This window comes from Cetorhinus maximus, chromosome 36 (assembly GCF_964194155.1).
Source record: "Cetorhinus maximus chromosome 36, sCetMax3.hap1.1, whole genome shotgun sequence".
Classification (NCBI taxonomy): Eukaryota; Metazoa; Chordata; class Chondrichthyes; order Lamniformes; family Cetorhinidae; genus Cetorhinus; species Cetorhinus maximus.
The window spans coordinates 1,520,533-1,546,074 of NC_135914.1; the positions used below are offsets into that span (position 1 = coordinate 1,520,533).

Below are 25,542 nucleotides of genomic sequence, written 5' to 3' on the forward strand. Positions count from 1 at the left end.
CAGCACAGGAGGCCATTCAGCCCATCATGTCTGCGCCAGTCAACAAAGGTCTGACTACACTGATCCCATTTTCCAGCGCTTGGCCCATAGCCCTGGAGGCTATAGCAACACAAGTGAATCTCTGAATGCTTCTTAAATGTTACGAGAGTTTCTGACTCAACTACCCTTTCAGGTAGTGAGTTCCAGCTCTCACCACCCTCTGGGTCAAAGAATTTCTCCTCAACTCCCCTCTCAGACTCTTACCTTAAATCTATGCCCCCCGATTATTGACCCCTCTAGTAATGGAAAAAGTGTGTTCCTATCCAAGGCCCTCATGATCTTATACACCTCTATCAGGTCCCCTCTCAACCTTCGCTGCTCCAAGGAAACCAACCCCAGCCTATCCGATCTTACCTCATAGCTCAGAGCCTCCAGCCCAGGCAGCATCCGGGTGAATGTCCTCTGTGCCCTCTTTTAGAGAGTTCCACATTCTCCCCACTCTCTGGGTAAAGAGGTTTCTCCTGAATTCCTGACTCGATTTATGAGACTATCTTACAGCCTTACAAACAGGTTCTCGATTCCACAAAATGGCCAGCTCAAAAACTTCAACTCGATTCGTCAGACAAGTCCTACCTGTCACGATGGTGCTGTTTGTACTCGCGAAAGCGCTCGGGTATTATGGCCCCAATTTGGCGCAAATGATGTTAAATGGCAGGTTCTACAGCCACTGGCTTCCTCTCTCCCGCCCTTCTTAAACAACGGAGAGAAGGTTACAATTCCCCCATCCCCAACGAAAGGAGTTTCGAAGATTACCTGCAATTTCTCCACAAGACGCTTGCTGCCCTCGTCACATTAATCCAGGGTCCTCATTCAGCTGTCGCCTGATAATCTTCTACGTACCCAAGCCCAGGCTTCATGTTATCAAGACAAGTGAACCCACACTGACGCCGGGGGGGGGGAAAAGTTCTCCGAAGGGGTTTCGAGGGAGGGCCAAACACTGGCAGGCCAGAGGAGTCGAATGGGCTAGTTTCTGTGTGCTGTACGTTATGTGTAAGCCAAGACTTTGCATTGAACACGGCTCTCCCTTAACTTAAGTAGTGGCTCAGCAGAAATCTGCTCCAATTAAATATTGCAAAGACCAAAGCCACTGTCTCTGATTCCCTCCGTGCCCTAGCTAACAATTCCATCTCTCGCCCTGACTATCTGCAGTCTCGGTGTTCCACGTGACAAGCTCAGCTTCCCTGCACTATGCCCCCCTCCCAAAGACTGCCTGGATATCGAGCTCATTGACAACCCTGCTGTCTGTCCCCTAACTCACGTCGGGTTCCAGTCACCGATCCCCCTCCCGAGTTCACTCACCTGCAGCGAAGCCTCCACTTTAAACTCCTCATCCTTATTTTCAGATCCCGCAGCCCTCGCTCCCTCCCTGTTAACCTCCCTCCAGCCCCGCAATCCCCCGGAACGTCGACGCGCCCCCACTGAGCCTCTGGTGGGGCCCCCTCCCCTGTAGACAGCGAGCCAAGTTGAGGCTTGAGGGAGGGTTGGGTTTAACTGACGAGTTTTATTGCTGACACGCACCAGAGTTCGGATCGCAAGCCCCACTGCAGGGTGGGCCGGTATAAAAGGCAACACAGCCCAGAGACAAAACGACACACGGAAACATCTGCCAACGACCCCCGTCCCCACCCCAAACCCCGCTACAATCGCCCCTCTCCATTGGTCCACTCCAATCAATGTCGCTTCCGGTCCGGACTCCGGCTTCTCCTGCGGCCACTCCTGCACAGGGAGAGCAGAGAGAAGAGGTAAATAAACACGCCTCACCCCCATCTTCCTAACCAACCGGCCCCCAATCTTCCCCACACCCCCCCCCAACAAACACCATCCTCAGGGCCCAATCTGTCTCCATCCCCACACCCACCTTCCCCCGCTCCACCCCGGGGATCCGGTCGGTCTCTGTCCCCTCACCCACCACACCAGCACCCCCACCTAATCTGCCTCCATCCCTGTAGCGAACCCACACCCGGGGGAAGGGGCTAATCTGCCTCACTCCCCTCACCCACGGGGCCCGATCCACCACCCTCTCCCCTCCGAGGGCTGATCACCCTCCTTCTCCTGGGCCTCATTCTGGGTCCTTTCCAAGGCTCGATCCACCTCCCACCCTTTGGAAGGCCCCAATCCTCTTCCCTGCAGGGCCTGACCCACCTCCGCACCCCACCACCCCCCCCAACCCGCCTCCTCGATTCCACCTTCAAACCCAATTCAGCTCTTGGTTCTGGCTCACTCACCGCCTCTTGCTTTTGGGGGGTCCTCTGACAAAGCCCCAGTCCACACTGATGGGCTGTCCGGCCAGCTCAGAGCCATTCAGCCCCTCCATCGCCGCCTGGGCCTCCTTGTAGGTCTCATATTCCACCAGGGCATAACCCTGCAACACAAACACCGGCTTCAGGCTCACTGCCCCAAGCCTCAAGAGCTCCTCACCCACCCACTCCCCCATGCCTCACCGCCCGCTCCTCGCCCACCCCCGCCCCCTCCTCGCCCACCCCCGCCCCCTCCTCGCCCACCCCCGCCCCCTCCTCACCCCCCACCGCCCCCTCCTCACCCCCCACCGCCCCCTCCTCACCCCCCACCGCCCCCTCCTCACCCACCCCCGCCCGCTCATCACCCACCCCACACCGCCCCCTCCTCACCCACCCCCGCCCCCACGCCTCACCCACCCCCACCCGCTCCTCACCGACAGCAACACCCCCCTCGGCCCACGGTGACCCTCCTCTCACCTTCAGGTAGCCCGTACGCCGGTCCAGGTTGAGGTGCAGGTTCTTTATTTCGCCATATTCGGCAAATTTGTCGTGGATGTCTTCCTCGGTAGCTTCCTCGTGGACTCCAGTCACAAACAAAATCCAACCCTCGACGGCTGCAGGGACAGCGAGCAGAGGGTCAGCTCGGGTCAGAGAGGGCACGCTCCCTGCCAGGCTCACCAACACCCCCGGACCGCCCGCCCGCTTTGCCCACACGGCCCCAATCCTGGCCAAGAACGGGCAACCCCAACTCTTGCACACTCCAGCCGGTACCCCTCTTCACATTCCCTTGTCCCAGGCTCTCCCGGGGGCAAATGGAGCCTCACCCCCACATCACAGCCTGCGCCTCACAGACATCGCACTGTCCCCCTCTATCCCAGCCCAGAGAGAGAGGCTGTACCTCACAGACATCGCACTGTCCCCCTCTATCCCAGCCCAGAGAGAGAGGCTGTACCTCACAGACATCGCACTGTCCCCCTCTATCCCAGCCCAGAGAGAGAGGCTGTACCTCACAGACATCGCACTGTCCCCCTCTATCCCAGCCCAGAGAGAGAGGCTGTACCTCACAGACATCGCACTGTCCCCCTCTATCCCAGCCCAGAGAGAGAGGCTGTACCTCACAGACATCGCACTGTCCCCCTCTATCCCAGCCCAGAGAGAGAGGCTGTACCTCACAGACATTGCACTGTCCCCCTCTATCCCAGCCCAGAGAGAGAGGCTGTACCTCACAGACATCGCACTGTCCCCCTCTATCCCAGCCCTGGGTTTGAGAGAGACTGTCCCTCTCAGCCGACTCAACCACCACCTCCGCAACCTCTACCCCATTCCAGCCTGAGTCTGAGACAACCTGTACCTCACAGCCACCTGAACTCCCCCATACCCCCCACCACCAGCCCAGACTATTGGACAGCAAAGGGAAAGCAAACTTGAAATAACCCAAAGGTCCCTCTCCCAAGCTGGGAACAGCCTGACTCAGGCTAGTCCCTGCCCAGGGGGTGGCGAGTCCCATGGTATCCACAACCCTCAGGCCGTGTACTTACAGCGCTGTGGTCCTGGTTCATCACCATCCTGCTCCACAGAGTCATAGTCTTCACGTAGTCTGGATCGAGCACCTTCTTCTGCACAAAAGGAGAGCCAGTCAGCAAATGGCAGTGCAAGAAGGTCCCAGTCCGTGTAAGCAGGCACACACGCGACAGACAACATCAGCACCTCACATTTATACAGCTCCTTGAGCTAGCATCACTGCAGAAATCAAGACAAAACCTGATATCGAGCCACAAAGAGAGATATTAGGACAGGGAAGGTTTTAAATGTCTTCAAGGAAGCAAGAGAGAGAGAGAAGGCACGGCCGCCAATGGTGGAGCGATGGGAATCAGGGGATGCTCAAGAGGCCAGGATTGGAGGAACGCAGAGATCTCGGAGGGTTGTAGGGGCTGGAGGAGGTTACAGAGATAGGGAGGGGTGTAGCGGCTGGAGGAGGTTACAAAGATAGGGAGGGGTGCAGAGGGTGGAGGAGGTTACAGAGATAGGGAGGGGTGTAGGGGCTGGAGGAGGTTACAGAGATAGGGAGGGGTGTAGAGGCTGGCGGAGGTTACAGAGATAAGGAGGGGTGTAGGGGCTGGAGGAGGTTACAAAGTTAGGGAGGGGTGTAGGGGCTGGAGGAGGTTACAGAGATAGGAAGGGGCGTAGGGACTGGAGGAGGTTACAGAGATAGGGAGGGCTGTGGAGGTTGGAGGAGGTTAGAGTGATAGGAAGGGATGTAGGGGCTGGAGGAGGTTACAGAGATATGGAAGGGTGTAGGGGTTAGAAGAGGTTACAGAGATAGGGAGTGGTGTAGGGGCTGGAGGAGGTTACAGAGATAGGGACGGGTGTAGGGGCTGGAGGAAGTTACAGAGATAGGGAGAATTGTGGGGGTTGGAGGCGGTTAGAGTGATAGGGAGGGATGTGGGGGCTGAAGGAGGTTACAGAGATAGGGAGGGTTGTAGGGGTTAGAAGAGGTTACAGAGATAGGGAGGGTGTAGGGGCTGGAGGAGGTTACAGAGATAGGGAGGGGGTGTAGGGGCTGGAGGAAGTTACAGAGATAGGGAGGGGTGTAGGGGATGGAGGAGGTTACAGAGATAGGGAGGGTGTAGGGACTGGAGGAGGTTACAGACATAGGGAGGGTGTAGGGGCTGGAGGAGGTTACAGAGATAGGGAGGGGTGGAGGGGCTGGAGGAGGTTACAGAGATAGGGAGGGGTGTAGGGGCTGGAGGAGGTTACAGAGATAGGGAGGGTGTAGGGGCTGGAGGAGGTTACAGAGATAGGGAGGGTGTAGGGGCTGGAGGAGGTTTCAGAGATAGGGAGGGGTGTAGGGGCTGGAGAAGGTTACAGAGATAGGGAGGGGTGTAGGGGCTGGAGGAGGTTACAGAGATAGGGAGGGTGTAGGGGCTGGAGGAGGTTACAGAGAAAGGGAGGGGTGTAGGGGATGGAGAAGGTTACTGAGATAGGGAGGGATGTAGGGGCTGGAGGAGGTTACAGAGATAGGGAGGGGTGTAGCGGTTAGAAGAGGTTACAGAGATAGGGAGGGGTGTAGGGGCTGGAGGAGGTTACAAAGATAGGAAGGGATTGTAGGGGCTGGAGGAGGTTACAGAGATAGGGAGGGGTGGAGGGGCTGGAGGAGATAACAGAGATAGGGAGGGGTGTAGGGGCTGGAGGAGGTTACAGAGATAGGGAGGGTGTAGGGGCTGGAGGAGGTTACAGAGATAGGGAGGGTGTAGGGGCTGGAGGAGGTTACAGAGATAGGGAGGGGTGTAGGGGCTGGAGGATGTTACAGAGATAGGGAGGGGTGTAGGGGCTGGAGGAGGTTACAGAGATAGGGAGGGGTGTAGAAGCTGGAGGAGGTTACAGAGATGGGGAGTTGTAGGGGTTGGAGGAGGTTACAGAGATAGGGAGGGGTGTAGGGGCTGGAGGAGGTTACAGAGATAGGGAGAGGCTGTAGGGGCTGGAGGAGGTTACAGAGATAAGGAGAGGGTGTAGGGGCTGGAGGAGGTTACAGAGATAGGGAAGGGTGTAGGGGCTGGTGGAGGTTACAGAGATAGGGAGGGGTGTAGGGGCTGGAGGAGGTTACAGAGATAGGGAGGGGTGTAGGGGCTGGAGGAGGATAGAGAGATAGGGAGGGGTGTAGGGGCTGGAGGAGGTTACAGAGATAGGGAGGGGTGTAGGGGCTGGAGGAGGTTACAGAGATAGGGATGGGTGTAGGGGCAGGAGGAGGTTACAGAGATAGGGAGGGGTGTGGGGGTTGGAGGAGGTTAGTGTGATAGGGAGGGATGTAGGGGCTGGAGGAGGTTACAGAGATAGGGAGGGGTGTAGGGGTTAGAAGAGGTTACAGAGATAGGAGGGGTGTAGGGGCTGGAGGAAGTTACAGAGATAGGGAGGGGGTGTTGGGGCTGGAGGAGGTTACAGAGATAGGGAGGGGTGTAGGGGCTGGAGGAGGTTACAGAGATAGGGAGGGGTGTAGGGGTTAGAAGAGGTTACAGAGATAGGAGGGGTGTAGGGGCTGGAGGAGGTTACAGAGATAGGGAGGGGGGATAGGGGCTGGAGGAGGTTACAGAGATAGGGAGGGGTGTAGGGGCTGGAGGAGGTTACAGAGATAGGGAGGGGTGTAGGGGCTGGAGGAGGTTACAGAGATAGGGAGGGGTGTAGGGGCTGGAGGACGTTACAGAGATAGGGAGGGCTGTAGGGGCTGGAGGAGGTTACAGAGATAGGGAGGGGTGAAGGGGCTGGAGGATGTTACAGAGATAGGGAGGGGTGTAGGGGCTGGAGGAGGTTACAGAGATAGGGAGGGGTGTAGAAGTTGGAGGAGGTTACAGAGATGGGGAGTTGTAGGGGTTGGAGGAGGTTACAGAGATAGGAAGGGTGTAGGGGCTGGAGGAGGTTACAGAGATAGGGAGGGTGTAGGGGCTGGAGGAGGTTACAGAGATAGGGAGGGGTATGGGTCTGGAGGATGTTACAGAGATAGGGAGGAGTGTAGGGGCTGGAGGAGGTTACAGATCTCGGGAGGGGTGTAGAAGCTGGAGGAGGTTACAGAGATGGGGAGTTGTAGGGGTTGGAGGAGGTTACAGAGATAGGGAGGGGTGTAGGGGCTGGAGGAGGTTACAGAGATAGGGAGAGGCTGTAGGGGCTGGAGGAGGTTACAGAGATAAGGAGAGGGTGAAGGGGCTGGAGGAGGTTACAGAGATAGGGAGGGGTGTAGGGGCTGGAGGAGGTTACAGAGATAGGGAGGGTGTAGGGGCTGGAGGATGTTACAGAGATAGGGAGGGTGTAGGGGCTGGAGGAGGTTTCAGAGATAGGGAGGGGTGTAGGGGCTGGAGAAGGTTACAGAGATAGGGAGGGGTGTAGGGGCTGGAGGAGGTTACAGAGATAGGGAGGGTGTAGGGGCTGGAGGAGGTTACAGAGAAAGGGAGGGGTGTAGGGGATGGAGAAGGTTACAGAGATAGGGAGGGATGTAGGGGCTGGAGGAGGTTACAGAGATAGGGAGGGGTGTAGCGGTTAGAAGAGGTTACAGAGATAGGGAGGGGTGTAGGGGCTGGAGGAGGTTACAAAGATAGGAAGGGATTGAAGGGGCTGGAGGAGGTTACAGAGATAGGGAGGGGTGGAGGGGCTGGAGGAGATAACAGAGATAGGGAGGGGTGTAGGGGCTGGAGGAGGTTACAGAGATAGGGAGGGTGTAGGGGCTGGAGGAGGTTACAGAGATAGGGAGGGTGTAGGGGCTGGAGGAGGTTACAGAGATAGGGAGGGGTGTAGGGGCTGGAGGAGGTTACAGAGATAGGGATGGGTGTAGGGGCAGGAGGAGGTTACAGAGATAGGGAGGGGTGTGGGGGTTGGAGGAGGTTAGTGTGATAGGGAGGGATGTAGGGGCTGGAGGAGGTTACAGAGATAGGGAGGGGTGTAGGGGTTAGAAGAGGTTACAGAGATAGGAGGGGTGTAGGGGCTGGAGGAAGTTACAGAGATAGGGAGGGGGTGTTGGGGCTGGAGGAGGTTACAGAGATAGGGAGGGGTGTAGGGGCTGGAGGAGGTTACAGAGATAGGGAGGGGTGTAGGGGTTAGAAGAGGTTACAGAGATAGGAGGGGAGTAGGGGCTGGAGGAGGTTACAGAGATAGGGAGGGGGGATAGGGGCTGGAGGAGGTTACAGAGATAGGGAGGGGTGTAGGGGCTGGAGGAGGTTACAGAGATAGGGAGGGGTGTAGGGGCTGGAGGAGGTTACAGAGATAGGGAGGGGTGTAGGGGCTGGAGGACGTTACAGAGATAGGGAGGGCTGTAGGGGCTGGAGGAGGTTACAGAGATAGGGAGGGGTGAAGGGGCTGGAGGATGTTACAGAGATAGGGAGGGGTGTAGGGGCTGGAGGAGGTTACAGAGATAGGGAGGGGTGTAGAAGCTGGAGGAGGTTACAGAGATGGGGAGTTGTAGGGGTTGGAGGAGGTTACAGAGATAGGAAGGGTGTAGGGGCTGGAGGAGGTTACAGAGATAGGGAGGGTGTAGGGGCTGGAGGAGGTTACAGAGATAGGGAGGGGTGTAGGGTCTGGAGGATGTTACAGAGATAGGGAGGGGTGTAGGGGCTGGAGGAGGTTACAGATCTCGGGAGGGGTGTAGAAGCTGGAGGAGGTTACAGAGATGGGGAGTTGTAGGGGTTGGAGGAGGTTACAGATATAGGGAGGGGTGTAGGGGCTGGAGGAGGTAACAGTGATAGGGAGTGGTGTAGGGACTGGAGGAGGTTACAGAGATAGGGAGGGGTGTAGGGGCTGGAGAAGGTTACAGAGATAGGGAGGGATGTAGGGGCTGGAGGAGGTTACAGAGATAGGGAGGGGTGTAGCGAGAGGTTACAGAGATAGGGAGTGGTGTAGGGGCATGAGGAGGTTACAGACATAGGGAGGGGGTGTAGGGGCTGGAGGAGGTTACAGAGGTAGGGAGGGGTGGAGGGGCTGGAGGAGGTTACAGAGATAGGGAGGGGTGTAGGAGCTGGAGGAGGTTACAGAGATAGTGAGGGTGTAGGGGATGGAGGAGGTTACAGAGATAGGGAGGGTGTAAGGGCTGCAGGAGGTTTCAGAGATAGGGAGGGGTGTAGGGGCTGGAGGAGGTTACAGAGATAGGGAGTGGTGTAGGGGCTGGAGGAGGTTACAGATATAGGGAGGGGTGTAGGGGCTGGAGGAGGTTAGAGAGATAGGGAGGGGTGTAGGGGCTGGAGGAGGTTACAGAGATAGGGAGGGGTGTAGGGGCTGGAGGAGGTTACAGAGATAGGGAGGGGTGTAGGGGCAGGAGGAGGTTACAGAGATAGGGAGGGGTGTGGGGGTTGGAGGAGGTTAGTGTGATAGGGAGGGATGTAGGGGCTGGAGGAGGTTACAGAGATAGGGAGGGGTGTAGGGGTTAGAAGAGGTTACAGAGATAGGAGGGGTGTAGGGGCTGGAGGAAGTTACAGAGATAGGGAGGGGGTGTAGGGGCTGGAGGAGGTTACAGAGATAGGGAGGGGTGTAGGGGTTAGAAGAGGTTACAGAGATAGGAGGGGAGTAGGGGCTGGAGGAGGTTACAGAGATAGGGAGGGGGGATAGGGGCTGGAGGAGGTTACAGAGATAGGGAGGGGTGTAGGGGCTGGAGGAGGTTACAGAGATAGGGAGGGGTGTAGGGGCTGGAGGAGGTTACAGAGATAGGGAGGGGTGTAGGGGCTGGAGGACGTTACAGAGATAGGGAGGGCTGTAGGGGCTGGAGGAGGTTACAGAGATAGGGAGGGGTGAAGGGGCTGGAGGATGTTACAGAGATAGGGAGGGGTGTAGGGGCTGGAGGAGGTTACAGAGATAGGGAGGGGTGTAGAAGCTGGAGGAGGTTACAGAGATGGGGAGTTGTAGGGGTTGGAGGAGGTTACAGAGATAGGAAGGGTGTAGGGGCTGGAGGAGGTTACAGAGATAGGGAGGGTGTAGGGGCTGGAGGAGGTTACAGAGATAGGGAGGGGTGTAGGGTCTGGAGGATGTTACAGAGATAGGGAGGGGTGTAGGGGCTGGAGGAGGTTACAGATCTCGGGAGGGGTGTAGAAGCTGGAGGAGGTTACAGAGATGGGGAGTTGTAGGGGTTGGAGGAGGTTACAGAGATAGGGAGGGGTGTAGGGGCTGGAGGAGGTTACAGAGATAGGGAGAGGCTGTAGGGGCTGGAGGAGGTTACAGAGATAAGGAGAGGGTGAAGGGGCTGGAGGAGGTTACAGAGATAGGGAGGGGCGTAGGGGCTGGTGGAGGTTACAGAGATAGGGAGGGGTGTAGGGGCTGGAGGAGGTTAGAGAGATAGGGAGGGGTGTAGGGGCTGGAGGAGGTTACAGAGATAGGGAGGGGTGTAGGGGCTGGAGGAGGTTAGAGAGATAGGGAGGGGTGTAGGGGCTGGAGGAGGTTACAGAGATAGGGAGGGGTGTAGGGGTTGGAGGAGGTTACAGAGATAGGGACGGGTGTAGGGGCTGGAGGAGGTTACAGAGATAGGGAGGGGTGTGGGGGTTGGAGGAGGTTAGAGTGATAGGGAGGGATGTAGGGGCTGGAGGAGGTTACAGAGATAGGGAGGGGGTATAGGAGCTGGAGGAGGTTACAGAGATAGGGAGGGGTGTAGGGGCTGGAGGAGGTTACAGAGATAGGGAGGGGTGTAGGGGCTGGAGGAGGTTACAGAGATAGGGAGGGGTGTAGGGTCTGGAGGACGTTACAGAGATAGGGAGGGCTGTAGGGGCTGGAGGAGGTTACAGAGATAGGGAGGCGTGTAGGGGCTGGAGGAGGATACAGAGATAGGGAGGGGTGTAGGGGCTGGAGGAGGTTACAGAGATAGGGAGGGGTGTGGGGGTTGGAGGAGGTTACAGAGATAGGGAGGGTGTAGGGGCTGGAGGAGGTTACAGATATAGGGAGGGGTGTAGGGGCTGGAGGAGGTAACAGTGATAGGGAGTGGTGTAGGGACTGGAGGAGGTTACAGAGATAGGGAGGGGTGTAGGGGCTGGAGAAGGTTACAGAGATAGGGAGGGATGTAGGGGCTGGAGGAGGTTACAGAGATAGGGAGGGGTGTAGCGAGAGGTTACAGAGATAGGGAGTGGTGTAGGGGCTTGAGGAGGTTACAGACATAGGGAGGGGGTGTAGGGGCTGGAGGAGGTTACAGAGGTGGGGAGGGGTGGAGGGGCTGGAGGAGGTTACAGAGATAGGGAGGGGTGTAGGAGCTGGAGGAGGTTACAGAGATAGTGAGGGTGTAGGGGATGGAGGAGGTTACAGAGATAGGGAGGGGTGTGGGGGTTGGAGGAGGTTAGTGTGATAGGGAGGGATGTAGGGGCTGGAGGAGGTTACAGAGATAGGGAGGGGTGTAGGGGTTAGAAGAGGTTACAGAGATAGGAGGGGTGTAGGGGCTGGAGGAAGTTACAGAGATAGGGAGGGGGTGTTGGGGCTGGAGGAGGTTACAGAGATAGGGAGGGGTGTAGGGGCTGGAGGAGGTTACAGAGATAGGGAGGGGTGTAGGGGTTAGAAGAGGTTACAGAGATAGGAGGGGTGTAGGGGCTGGAGGAGGTTACAGAGATAGAGAGGGGGGATAGGGGCTGGAGGAGGTTACAGAGATAGGGAGGGGTGTAGGGGCTGGAGGAGGTTACAGAGATAGGGAGGGGTGTAGGGGCTGGAGGAGGTTACAGAGATAGGGAGGGGTGTAGGGGCTGGAGGACGTTACAGAGATAGGGAGGGCTGTAGGGGCTGGAGGAGGTTACAGAGATAGGGAGGGGTGAAGGGGCTGGAGGATGTTACAGAGATAGGGAGGGGTGTAGGGGCTGGAGGAGGTTACAGAGATAGGGAGGGGTGTAGAAGCTGGAGGAGGTTACAGAGATGGGGAGTTGTAGGGGTTGGAGGAGGTTACAGAGATAGGAAGGGTGTAGGGGCTGGAGGAGGTTACAGAGATAGGGAGGGTGTAGGGGCTGGAGGAGGTTACAGAGATAGGGAGGGGTGTAGGGTCTGGAGGATGTTACAGAGATAGGGAGGGGTGTAGGGGCTGGAGGAGGTTACAGATCTCGGGAGGGGTGTAGAAGCTGGAGGAGGTTACAGAGATGGGGAGTTGTAGGGGTTGGAGGAGGTTACAGAGATAGGGAGGGGTGTAGGGGCTGGAGGAGGTTACAGAGATAGGGAGAGGCTGTAGGGGCTGGAGGAGGTTACAGAGATAAGGAGAGGGTGAAGGGGCTGGAGGAGGTTACAGAGATAGGGAGGGGCGTAGGGGCTGGTGGAGGTTACAGAGATAGGGAGGGGTGTAGGGGCTGGAGGAGGTTAGAGAGATAGGGAGGGGTGTAGGGGCTGGAGGAGGTTACAGAGATAGGGAGGGGTGTAGGGGCTGGAGGAGGTTAGAGAGATAGGGAGGGGTGTAGGGGCTGGAGGAGGTTACAGAGATAGGGAGGGGTGTAGGGGTTAGAGGAGGTTACAGAGATAGGGACGGGTGTAGGGGCTGGAGGAGGTTACAGAGATAGGGAGGGGTGTGGGGGTTGGAGGAGGTTAGAGTGATAGGGAGGGATGTAGGGGCTGGAGGAGGTTACAGAGATAGGGAGGGGGTTTCGGAGCTGGAGGAGGTTACAGAGATAGGGAGGGGTGTAGGGGCTGGAGGAGGTTACAGAGATAGGGAGGGGTGTAGGGGCTGGAGGAGGTTACAGAGATAGGGAGGGGTGTAGGGTCTGGAGGACGTTACAGAGATAGGGAGGGCTGTAGGGGCTGGAGGAGGTTACAGAGATAGGGAGGCGTGTAGGGGCTGGAGGAGGATACAGAGATAGGGAGGGGTGTAGGGGCTGGAGGAGGTTACAGAGATAGGGAGGGGTGTGGGGGTTGGAGGAGGTTACAGAGATAGGGAGGGTGTAGGGGCTGGAGGAGGTTACAGATATAGGGAGGGGTGTAGGGGCTGGAGGAGGTAACAGTGATAGGGAGTGGTGTAGGGACTGGAGGAGGTTACAGAGATAGGGAGGGGTGTAGGGGCTGGAGAAGGTTACAGAGATAGGGAGGGATGTAGGGGCTGGAGGAGGTTACAGAGATAGGGAGGGGTGTAGCGAGAGGTTACAGAGATAGGGAGTGGTGTAGGGGCTTGAGGAGGTTACAGACATAGGGAGGGGGTGTAGGGGCTGGAGGAGGTTACAGAGGTAGGGAGGGGTGGAGGGGCTGGAGGAGGTTACAGAGATAGGGAGGGGTGTAGGAGCTGGAGGAGGTTACAGAGATAGTGAGGGTGTAGGGGATGGAGGAGGTTACAGAGATAGGGAGGGTGTAAGGGCTGCAGGAGGTTTCAGAGATAGGGAGGGGTGTAGGGGCTGGAGGAGGTTACAGAGATAGGGAGTGGTGTAGGGGCTGGAGGAGGTTACAGAGATAGGGAGGGGTGTAGGGGCTGGAGGAGGTTACAGAGATAGGGAGGGTGTAGGGGCTGGAGAAGGTTACAGAGATAGGGAGGAGTGTAGGGCTGGAGGGGGTTACAGAGATAGGGAGGGGTGTAGGGGCTGGAGGAGGTTACAGAGATAGGGAGGGCTGTAGGGGCTGGAGGAGGTTACAGAGATAGGGAGGGGTATAGGGGCTGGAGGAGGTTACAGAGATAGGGAGGGGTGTAGGGGCTGGAGGAGCTTACAGAGATAGGGAGGGGTGTGGGGGTTGGAGGAGGTTACAGAGATAGGGAGGGTGTAGGGGCTGGAGGAGGTTACAGAGATAGGGAGGGGTGTAGGGGCTGGAGAAGGTTACAGAGATAGGGAGGGATGTAGGGGCTGGAGGAGGTTACAGAGATAGGGAGGGGTGTAGCGGTTAGAAGAGGTTACAGAGATAGGGAGTGGTGTAGGTGTTTGAGGAGGTTACAGAGATAGGAAGGGGGTGTAGGGGCTGGAGGAGGTTACAGAGGTAGGGAGGGGTGGAGGGGCTGGAGGAGATTACAGAGATAGGGAGGGGTGTAGGGGCTGGAGGAGGTTACAGAGATAGGGAGGGTGTAGGGGCTGGTGGAGGTTACAGAGATAGGGAGGGTGTAGGGGCTGGAGGAGGTTACAGAGATAGGGAGGGGTGTAGGGGCTGGAGGATGTTACAGAGTTAGGGAGGGGTGTAGGGGCTGGAGGAGGTTACAGAGATAGGGAGGGGTGTAGAAGCTGGAGGAGGTTACAGAGATGGGGAGTTGTAGGGGTTGGAGGAGGTAACAGAGATAGGGAGGGGTGTAGGGGCTGGAGGATGTTACAGAGATAGGGAGAGGGTGTAGGGGCTGGAGGAGGTTACAGAGATAGGGAGAGGGTGTAGGGGCTGGAGGAGGTTACAGAGATAGGGAGGGGTGTAGGGGCTGGAGGAGGTTACAGAGATAGGGAGGGGTGTAGGGGCTGGAGGAGGTTACAGAGATAGGGAGGGGTGTAGGGGCTGGAGGAGGTTACAGAGATAGGGAGGGGTGTAGGGTCTGGAGGAGGTTACAGAGATAGGGAGGGGTGTAGGGGCTGGAGGAGGTTACAGAGATAGGGACGGGTGTAGGGGCTGGAGGAGGTTACAGAGATAGGTAGGGGTGTGGGGGTTGGAGGAGGTTAGAGTGATAGGGAGGGATGTAGGGGCTGGAGGAGGTTACAGAGATAGGGAGGGGTGTAGGGGTTAGAAGAGGTTACAGAGATAGGAGGGGTGTAGGGGCTGGAGGAGGTTACAGAGATAGGGAGGGGATGTAGGGGCTGGAGGAGGTTACAGAGATAGGGAGGGGTGTAGGGGCTGGAGGAGGTTACAGAGATAGGGAGGGTGTATGGGCTGGAGGAGTTTACAGAGATAGGGAGGGGTGGAGGGGCTGGAGGAGGTTACAGACATAGGGAGGGGTTTGGGGCTGGAGGAGGTTACAGAGATTGGGAGGGTGTAGGGGCTGGAGAAGGTTACAGAGATAGGGAGGAGTGTAGGGCTGGAGGGGGTTACAGAGATAGGGAGGGGTGTTGCGGCTGGAGGAGGTTACAGAGCTAGGGAGGGGTGTAGGGGCTGGAGGACGTTACAGAGATAGGGAGGGGTGTAGGGGCTGGAGGAGGTTACAGAGATAGGGAGGGGTGTGGGGGTTGGAGGAGGTTACAGAGATAGGGAGGGTGTAGGGGCTGGAGGAGGTTACAGAGATAGGGAGGGGCGTAGGGGCTGGAGGAGGTGACAGTGATAGGGAGGGGTGTAGGGGCTGGAGGAGGTTACAGAGATAGGGAGGGGTGTAGGGGCTGGAGAAGGTTACAGAGATAGGGAGGGATGTAGGGGCTGGAGGAGGTTACAGAGATAGGGAGGGGTGTAGCGGTTAGAAGAGGTTACAGAGATAGGGAGTGGTGGAGGGGCTGGAGGATGTTACAGAGATAGGGAGGGGTGTAGGGGCTGGAGGAGGTTACAGAGATAGGGAGGGGTGTAGAAGCTGGAGGAGGTTACAGAGATGGGGAGTTGTAGGGGTTGGAAGAGGTTACAGAGATAGGAAGGGGTGTAGGGCCTGGAGGAGGTTACAGAGATAGGGAGAGGGTGTAGGGGCTGGAGGAGGTTACAGAGATAGGGAGGGGTGTAGGGGCTGGAGGAGGTTACAGAGATAGGGAGGGGTGTAGGCGCTGGAGGACGTTACAGAGATAGGGAGGGGTGTAGGGGCTGGAGGAGGTTACAGAGATAGGGAGGGGTGTAGGGGCTGGACGAGGTTACAGAGATAGGGAGGGGTGTAGGGGCTGGAGCAGGTTAGAGAGATAGGGAGGGGTGTAGGGGGTGGAGGAGATTACAGAGATAGGGAGGGGTGTAGGGGCTGGAGGAGGTTACAGAGATAGGGAGAGGGTGCGAGGGCCAAGGAGAGATTTGAATACAAGGATGTGCATTTTAAAATTGACGTGTTGCCGGACTGGGATCTGGTGTGGATCAGCGAGCACAGGGGGTGACGGGAATTGCAGTGAGTTCGGACATGGGGCAGCAGACTTTTGGATCATCTACAGTTCATCGAGAGTGGGAGACGGGAGAGCAGCCAGGAGTGCGCGGGAATGGTCGAGTCTCGAGGTAACAAAGGCGGGGGATGAGGGTTTCCACAGTGGATGAGCATCAGAGGTGACGGTGTGGGATCAGGAGGAGAAATCACTGCAAGGAGTCGGAGGAGGATGGGGTGGTCAATCGGGTCAAAGGCTGCATGCAGGCGGGCCAGAGGAGGGTGGGGAGCAGGGGGTGGGGGAAAACAACTTACCACCGTCAAAACCACGGACTTTGATGAGGTTGGTTCAGAAACCCTGTGGATACGCAGAGAGGTGGCAGAGCCTGGCAATTCTGGAAAGCTCCTCCAGACCACCGGGGGGGGTCTCACAGCCACTGAGCTACTTCGGCCGCGCGGTCACTGCTGTAATGCAGGGAGTGCAGCAGCCAATCCGCGCAGCGCAAGCTCCCACAAACAGCGGGGCTGACAAAAATAGGAGGGGGAGACCATCTAGCCCATCGAGCCTGTCCCACGGTTCAATAAGGTCATGGCTGATCGTCTGCGTTAACTTCACCACTTTTCCCTCCCCCGCATTCCCTCGGTGTCGCTGCCTGACCCCACACACTCAAGATGTTGCTACATTTCCAGCCCCTTTATGTCCTCCTCACAGCCTACGTTCCCAGCTAGCTCTGTGCCACCATCAAACTCGGACACTTTACTCTCGATCTCCCCTACGAAGTCATGAACATAGAATTTAAATGCCTGAAACCTCAGCTCTGATCCTTCCCCAGGAGAAACACACAAATGGCAGAGAGACACACACGCACGCGGTAACTCCCGTGGCAAGCACCGAGGGAGTGCCGCACGGTCGGAGGGTCAGTACTGAGGGAGCGCCGCGCTGTCGGAGGGTCAGTGCTGAGGGAGCGCCGCACGGTCGGAGGGTCAGTACTGAGGGAGCGCCGCGCTGTCGGAGGGTCAGTGCTGAGGGAGTGCCGCGCTGTCGGAGGGTCAGTACTGAGGGAGTTCCGCACTGTCGGAGGGTCAGTACTGAGGGAGTGCCGCACTGTCAGAGGGTCAGTACTGAGGGAGCGCCGCACTGTCGGAGGGTCAGTACTGAAGGAGCGCCGCACTGTCGGAGGGTTAGTACTGAGGGAGCGCCGTACTGTCGGAGGGTCAGTACTGAGGGAGCGCCGCGCTGTCGGAGGGTCAGTACTGAGGGAGAGCTGCACTGTCGGGAGGGTCAGTGCTGAGGGAGTGCCGTACTGTCGGAGGGTCAGCACCGAGGGAGTGCCGCACGGTCGGAGGGTCAGTACTGACAGAGCGTCGCACTGTCGGAGGGTCAGTGCTGAGTGAGTGCTGCACTGTCGGAGGGTCAGTACTGAGGGAGTGTCGCACTGTCGGAGGGTCAGTACTGAGGGAGTGCCGCACTGTCGGAGGGTCAGTACTGAGGGAGTGCCGCACTGTCGGAGGGTCAGGGCGCTGAGTGAGTGCCGCACTGTCGGAGGGTCAGTACTGAGGGAGTGCCGCACTGTCGTAGGGTCAGTACTGAGGGAGTGCCGCACTGTCGGAGGGTTAGTACTAAGGGAGTGCCGCACTGTCGGAGGGTCAGTACTGAGGGAGTGCAGCACTGTCAGAGGGTCAGTACTGAGGGAGCGCCGCACTGTCAGAGGGTCAGTACTGAGGGAGCGCCGCACTGTCGGAGGATCAGTACTGAGGGAGCGCCGCACTGTCGGAGGGTCAGTGCTGACTGAGTGCCGCACTGTCGGAGGGTCAGTACTGAGGGAGTGCCGCACTGTCGGAGGGTCAGTACTGAGGGAGCGCCGCACTGTCGGTGTCAGTGCTGAGGGAGTGCCGCACGGTCGGAGGGTCAGTACTGAGGGAGTGCCACACTGTCGGAGGGTCAGGGCGCTGAGTGAGTGCCGCACTGTCGGACGGTCAGTACTGAGGGAGCGCCGCACTGTCGGAGGGTCAGTACTAAAGGAGTGCCGCACTGTCGGGGGGTCAGTGCTGAGTGAGTGCCGCATTGTCGGAGGGTCAGTACTGAGGGAGTGCCGCACTGTCGGAGGGTCAGTACTGAGGGAGTGCCGCACTGTTGGAGGGTCAGTACTAAGGGAGTGCCGCGCTGTCGGAGGGTCAGTACTGAGGGAGTGCCGCACTGTCAGATGGTCAGCACCGAGGGAGTGCCGCACGGTCGGAGGGTCAGTACTGAGGGAGCGCCGCACTGTCGGGGGGTCAGTGCTGAGTGAGTGCCGCACTGTCGGAGGGTCAGTACTGAGGGAGTGCCGCACTGTTGGAGGGTCAGTACTAAGGGAGTGCCGCGCTGTCGGAGGGTCAGTACTGAGGGAGTGCCGCACTGTCAGATGGTCAGCACCGAGGGAGTGCCGCACGGTCGGAGGGTCAGTACTGAGGGAGCGCCGCACTGTCGGAGGGTCAGTACTGAGGGAGTGCCGCACTGTCGGGGGGTCAGTGCTGAGTGAGTGCCGCACTGTCGGAGGGTCAGTGCTGAGGGAGTGCCGCACTGTCGGAGGGTCAGTACTGAGGGAATGCCGCACTGTCGGAGGGTCAGTACTGAGGGAGCGCCGCGCTGTCGGAGGGTCAGTACTGAGGGAGTGCCGCACTGTCGGAGGGTCAGTACTGAGGGAGTGCTGCACTGTCGGAGGGTCAGTACTGAGGGAGTGCCGCACTGTCGGAGGGTCAGTACTGAGGGAGTGCCGCAATGTCGGAGGGTCAGTGCTGAGGGAGCGCCGCGCTGTCGGAGGGTCAGTACTGAGGGAGCGCCGCGCTGTCGGAGGGTCAGTACTGAGGGAGCGCCGCGCTGTCGGAGGGTCAGTACTGAGGGAGTGAAGCACTGTCAGAGGGTCAGTACTGAGGGAGCGCCGCACTGTCGGAGGGTCAGTACTGAGGGAGTGCTGCACTGTCGAAGGGTCAGTACTGAGGGAGTGCTGCACTGTCGGAGGGTCAGTACTGAGGGAGTGCCGCAATGTCGGAGGGTCAGTGCTGACGGAGCGCCGCACTGTCGGAGGGTCAGTACTGAGGGAGCGCCGCACTGTCACAAGAGCCATGTTCTGGATGAGATGTAAAACCAAGGCCCTTGCTGTGACCTAACCATCAAGCCGGGCAACCAACAATAGTTCAAGGAGAAACGCACAAGAGCATCCAGGAGCATGTCAGCCTGGTGAAGCTATAACACAGGTTTGCATGTCAAGCAGCAGAAGCAGCAAGTGATAGGCAGGGCTAAGGGTTCCCATAACCAACAGATCGGATCTAAGCTCTGCAGTCCTGCCACATCCAGTTGTGAATGGTGGTGGACAATTAAACAACTCACTGGAGGAGGAGGCTCCACAAATGCCCCCACCCTCAATGATGGAGGACCCCAGCACATCAGTGTAAAAGATAAGGCTGAAGCATTTACCCAACCACCTTCAGCCAGAAATGACGAGGGGATGATCCATCTCGGCCTCCTCCAGATGGCCCCAGCATCACAGGTGCCAGTCTTCAGCCAATTCGATGTCAAGAAACGGCTGAAAGCACTGGATACTGCAAAGGCTCTGGGCCCTGACAATATTCCGGCAATAGTACTGAAGACTTGTGCTCCAGAACTTGCCGCACCCCTAGCCAAGCTGTTCCAGTACAGCTACAACACTGGCATCTACCCGGCTATGTGGAAAATTGCCCAGGTATGTCCTGTCCACAAAAAGCAGGACAAATCCAACCCAGCCAGTTACCCGCCTTCCCCCAATAGGACTAATAAGTGGCAAGCATTGCTTATATTACACAAGGACCAGGCAATGACTACCCCTAACAAGGCAGAATTTAACCATCTCCATGACTCCCCTTGACATTCCACAGCATTATCATCGCTGAATTCCCAACCAACAACATCCTGGGACTTTTCATTGGTCAAAAAGTGAACTGGACCAGCCATATAAATACTGTGGCTACAAGAGCAGGTCAGAGGCTGGGAATCCTGCGGTGAGTAACTCAGCTCCTGACTCCCCAAAGCCCGTCCACCATCTACAAGGCACAAGTCAGGAGTGTGATGGAATACTCCCCACTTGCCTGGATTAGTGCAGCTCCCACAACACTCAAGAAGCTCGACACCGTCCAGGACAAAGCAGCACCGCTTGATTGGCACCCCATTCACAAACATTCACTCCCTCCACCACCGACGCACAGTAGCAGCAGTGCGTGTACCATCTACAAGATGCACTGCAGCATCTCACCAAGGCTCCTTAGGCAGCACCTTCCAAACCCACGACCTCTACCATCTAGAAGGACAAGGGCAGCAGACACATGGGAACATCACCACCTGGAAGTTCCCCTCCAAGCCACCCGCCATCCTGACTTGGAAATATATCGGCCGTTCCTTCACCGTCGCTGGGTCCAAATCCCGGAACTCCCTCCCTAACAGCGCTGTGGGTGTACCTACACCACCCGGGGACTGCAGCGGCTCAAGAAGGCAGCTCACCCACCACCTTCTCAAGGGGGCAATTAGGGATGGGCAACAAATGCTGGCCCGGCCAGCAACATTCATGCTTTAGGACTGAATTAGGGAAAAAGGTCACATCTGCCCTCTCAAGTAAAAGACCCTGTGGTCACTATTAGAAGAGGAGGAGGAGGGGGACATGCGGCCCAGAGTCCTGGGTCAACATTCATCCCTCAAACAATGTCAAACAGTGAAAGCAGATTAGCTGGTCAGTTTTACATTGCTGCTTTTGGCTGTTTGCTGTGTGCATATTAGACCCACGTCCTCTCTCCAAAGAAAGCGCTGCAGTTTCTTCACCTGCTGGGCACAGCTGCAAGATCCCCTGGCCTCAAACACTGGCCCCTCTCAGCCCCCAGCCCGACCCCCTCATCACCTCCTGTCCTGTCAGTCTGCAGCGCTGGTGACCAGAGCCTCGAGCTACTGCACAGGAAGATCCAACACTACTCACCAGAGCCGAAGCCTCGTCCCTTCCGTTTCTTGGCCTTCTCCTTCAGTTTGTGGATACTCTCTGTAGAAAGGATAAACAGAGTGAGAACGGGGGTGGGAGAGGGGGCAGGAGGGGAGGATCAAGAGACACAGTTGGCACGGGATACACAGGCTGGCCGGGTGTGGTGGTGGTGGTTGTAAACAGGCTAGGGGGGGTGTTCAGGTACACAGTGACTGGGTTCGGGGCGGGGGGTATACAGACAGACTGGGAGGTGGGAGGAGAACACAGGTTGACGGGGTATCGGGTACGGGAAGTATGCAGACTGGCTGGGTTCAGCGAAGAGGTGGGGGGAATGTACACACTGACCATGGGGGGCGGCATACAGGCTGATTGTGGCCGGGGGGGGGGGGGGGGGGGGGGGGGGGGGTGTACAGGCTGATTGGGGGGGGGTCTACAGACTGATCGTGGGGGGGGGGAGCTACAGGCTGATTATTGGGGGGGGGATGTACAGGCTGATTATTGGGGGGGGGATGTACAGGCTGATCGTTGGGTGGGGGGGGGGATGTACAGACTGATCGTAGGGGGAGGGATGTACAGACTGATCGTGGTGGGGGGGATGTACAGGCTGATTGTGGCGGGGGGGATGTACAGGCTGATTGTGGCGGGGGGGATGTACAGGCTGATCGTGGGGGTTGGGGGACGATGTACAGACTGATCGTGGGGGGGGGATGTACAGGCTGATCGTGGGGGTTGGGGGACGATGTACAGGCTGATCGTGGGGGTTGGGGGACGATGTACAGGCTGATCGTGGGGGTTGGGGGACGATGTACAGACTGATCGTGGGGGGTGGGGGACGATGTACAGACTGATCGTAGGGGGAGGGATGTACAGACTGATCGTGGTGGGGGGGATGTACAGGCTGATCATGGGGGTTGGGGGACGATGTACAGACTGATCGTGGGGGGTGGGGGACGATGTACAGACTGATCGTGGGGGGGGGATGTACAGGCTGATCGTGGGGGTTGGGGGACGATGTACAGACTGATCGTGGGGGGTGGGGGACGATGTACAGACTGATCGTGGGGGGTGGGGGACGATGTACAGGCTGATTGTAGCGGGTGGGGGGGATTCTACGGGCTATTCGTGAGGTGGGAGGGATGTACAGGCTGATTGTTGGGGGGGAGGGGATGTACATACTGATAGTGGAGGGGGTGGGGGACGTACAGGCTGATGGTAGGGGGTGGGGGGGATTATACGGGCTGATCGTTGTGGGGGATGTACAGGCTGATCTTGAGGGGGGATGTACAGACTGATAGTGGGAGGGGCGAAGTACAGTCTGATCGTGGGGAGCGGGGGCCGATGTACAGGCTGATTGTGGGGGGGTGGGGGACGTACAGGCTGATTGTGGGGGGTGGGGGGGATTGTACGGGCTTATCGTTGGGGGGGATGTACAGACTGATCGTGGGGGGTGGGGGGCGATGTACAGACTGATCGTGGGGGTTGGGGGACGATGTACAGACTGATCGTGGGGGGTGGGGGGCGATGTACAGACTGATCGTGGGGGTTGGGGGACGATGTACAGACTGATCGTGGGGGGTGGGGGACGATGTACAGACTGATCGTGGGGGTTGGGGGACGATGTACAGACTGATCGTGGGGGGTGGGGGACGATGTACAGACTGATCGTGGGGAGCGGGGGCCGATGTACAGGCTGATTGTGGGGGGGTGGGGGACGTACAGGCTGATTGTGGGGGGTGGGGGGGATTGTACGGGCTTATCGTTGGGGGGGAGGTACAGACTGATCGTGGTGGGGGTGGGTGTGCAGGCTGATCGTGGGGGTTGGGGGACGATGTACAGACTGATCGTGGGGGTTGGGGGGCGATGTACAGACTGATCGTGGGGGTTGGGGGGCGATGTACAGACTGATCGTGGGGGGGATGTACAGACTGATCATGGGGGACGATGTACAGACTGATCGTGGGGGTTGGGGGGCGATGTACAGACTGATCGTGGGGGTTGGGGGGCGATGTACAGACTGATCGTGGGGGTTGGGGGGCGATGTACAGACTGATCGTGGGGGGGATGTACAGACTGATCATGGGGGACGATGTACAGACTGATCGTGGGGGTTGGGGGACGATGTACAGACTGATCGTGGGGAATGGGGGACGATGTACAGACTGATCGTGGGGGGTGGGGGACGATGTACAGACTGATCGTGGGGAATGGGGGACGATGTACAGACTGATCGTGGGGGGTGGGGGACGATGTACAGACTGATCGTGGGGGGGATGTACAGACTGATCATGGGGGTTGGGGGGCGATGTACAGACTGATCGTGGGGGTTGGGGGACGATGTACAGACTGATCATGGGGGACGATGTACAGACTGATCGTGGGGGTTGGGGGACGATGTACAGACTGATCGTGGGGGTTGGGGGACGATGTACAGACTGATCGTGGGGGGGATGTACAGACTGATCGTGGGGGACGATGTACAGACTGATCGTGGGGGTTGGGGGGCGATGTACAGACTGATCGTGGGGGTTGGGGGGCGATGTACAGACTGATCGTGGGGGTTGGGGGACGATGTACAGACTGATCGTGGGGGTTGGGGGACGATGTACAGACTGAGCGTGGGGGACGATGTACAGACTGATCGTGGGGGTTGGGGGACGATGTACAGACTGATCGTGGGGGACGATGTACAGACTGATCGTGGGGGACGATGTACAGACTGATCGTGGGGGACGATGTACAGACTGATCGTGGGGGACGATGTACAGACTGATCGTGGGGGACGATGTACAGACTGATCGTGGGGGACGATGTACAGACTGATCGTGGGGGACGATGTACAGACTGATCGTGGGGGACGATGTACAGACTGATCGTGGGGGACGATGTACAGACTGATCGTGGGGGACGATGTACAGACTGATCGTGGGGGACGATGTACAGACTGATCGTGGGGGACGATGTACAGACTGATCGTGGGGGACGATGTACAGACTGATCGTGGGGGACGATGTACAGACTGATCGTGGGGGACGATGTACAGACTGATCGTGGGGGACGATGTACAGACTGATCGTGGGGGACGATGTACAGACTGATCGTGGGGGACGATGTACAGACTGATCGTGGGGGGGGATGTACAGACTGATCGTGGGGGACGATGTACAGACTGATCGTGGGGGACGATGTACAGACTGATCGTGGGGGGGGATGTACAGACCGATCGTGGGGGTCGATGTACAGACTGATCGTGGGGGACAATGTACAGACTGATCGTGGAGGACGATGTACAGACTGATCGTGGAGGGGGGATGTACAGACTGATCGTGGAGGGGGACGATGTACAGACTGATCGTGGGGGACGATGTACAGACTGATCGTGAGGGACGATGTACAGACTGATCATGGGGGACGATGTACAGGCTGATCGTGGGGGGAATGTACAGGCTGATTGTGGGGGGTGGGGGGGACGTACAGACTGATCGTGGTGGTGGGGGGGGTGAATGTACACGCTGACCATGGGGGCGCTTTGTACAGACTGTTCTTGGGGCTGGGGACGTACAGGCTGATCGTAGGGGGGGTGGAATTTCAGGCTGACCGTGGGGGTGCTGGACGTACAGACTGAACGTGGGGGGGAGGGGGCAAAGTACAGGCTGATCGTGGGGGGGATGTACAGTCTGATCGTGGGGGGGGATGTAGAGACTGATTGTGGGAGGGGCGAAGTACAGTCTGATCATGGGGAGCGGGGGCCGATGTACAGGCTGATCGTGGCGGGGTGGGGGACGTACAGGCTGATTGTGGGGGGTGGATTGTACGGGCTGATCGTGGTGGATGGGGGTGTACAGGCTGATAGTTGGGGGGGGGGGAGGTGTACAGGCTGATCGTGGGGGGGGATGTACGGGCTGATTGTTGGGGGGGGGATGTACAGGCTGATAGTTGGGGGGAGGTGGAATGTACAGGCTGATAGTGGGAGGGGCGAAGTACAGTCTGATCATGGGGAACGGGGGCCGATGTACAGGCTGATAGTGGGGGGGGGGGTGTACAGACTGATCGTGGTGGGGGGGGTGTACAGGCTGATAGTGGGGGGTGGGGGGGGTGTACAGGCTGATAGTGGGGGGAGGGGTGTACAGGCTGATAGTGGGGGGGGGGTGTACAGGCTGATAGTGGGGGGTGGGGGGGGTGTACAGGCTGATAGTGGGGGGAGGGGTGTACAGGCTGACAGTGGGGGGTGGGGGGGATTGTACGGGCTTATCGTTGGGGGCAATGTACAGACTGATCGTGGGGGGGGGGGATATACAGGGTGATCGTGGGGGGGATTGTACGGGCTGCTTGTGGGGGGGGGGGGGATGTTCAGTGGCCGGGGTCAGGGGGCACAGCGGCCGGGGTCAGGGGGCAGACTGGGGACAGGCGCCACTTTACCGTCGCCCTCATCGTCCATGGCGAAATCCTCGCCTCCCGCCTCATGAAGATCCAGCACGTCCGCCATCTTGCTACCGCGAAGGACTCTGGTTAAGACAGGAAGTGACGGACAACTGAACACGTCACTGCCTCACCAATTTGACGCATGCGCAGAGGCGACGTCCGGCGGCCGGCACAGGGAGTCTGCGCAGTGGGAACATCATCAAAAACTCAAACTGATAGTGAGTAAAACTCAAACTGACAGAGAATAAAACTCAAACTGACGGAGAATAAAACTCAAACTGACAGAGAATAAAACTCAAACTGACGGAGAATAAAACTCAAACTGACAGAATAAAACTCAAACTGACTGAGAATAAAACTCAAACTGACAGAGAATAAAACTCAAACTGACAGAGAATAAAACTCAAACTGACAGAGAATAAAACTCAAACTGACAGAGAATAAAACTCAAACTGACAGAGAATAAAACTCAAACTGACTGAGAATAAAACTCAAACTGACAGAGAATAAAACTCAAACTGACAGAGAA

General features: G+C 57.9%; 1 protein-coding gene across 2 annotated transcripts; it reads right to left on the minus strand.

The window, feature by feature from the left end:
* Nucleotides 1-1,522: 1,522 nt before the first annotated feature.
* rbm8a (RNA binding motif protein 8A) lies at nucleotides 1,523-25,374 on the minus strand. Of its 2 annotated transcripts, none has more exons than XM_078534148.1 (6): nucleotides 25,011-25,374; nucleotides 20,595-20,654; nucleotides 3,815-3,892; nucleotides 2,754-2,890; nucleotides 2,265-2,401; nucleotides 1,523-1,755 (listed from the first exon to the last, which is right to left on the minus strand). In XM_078534148.1, exons 1-6 carry the CDS (start codon nucleotides 25,075-25,077, stop codon nucleotides 1,710-1,712), a joined length of 525 nt encoding a protein of 174 aa, XP_078390274.1. In that variant the 5' UTR covers nucleotides 25,078-25,374; the 3' UTR covers nucleotides 1,523-1,709. The 2 variants fall into 2 exon arrangements, with proteins under 2 accessions (XP_078390274.1, XP_078390275.1); XM_078534149.1 differs by having other exon boundaries at nucleotides 3,815-3,889; nucleotides 25,011-25,112.
* Nucleotides 25,375-25,542: the final 168 nt, after the last annotated feature.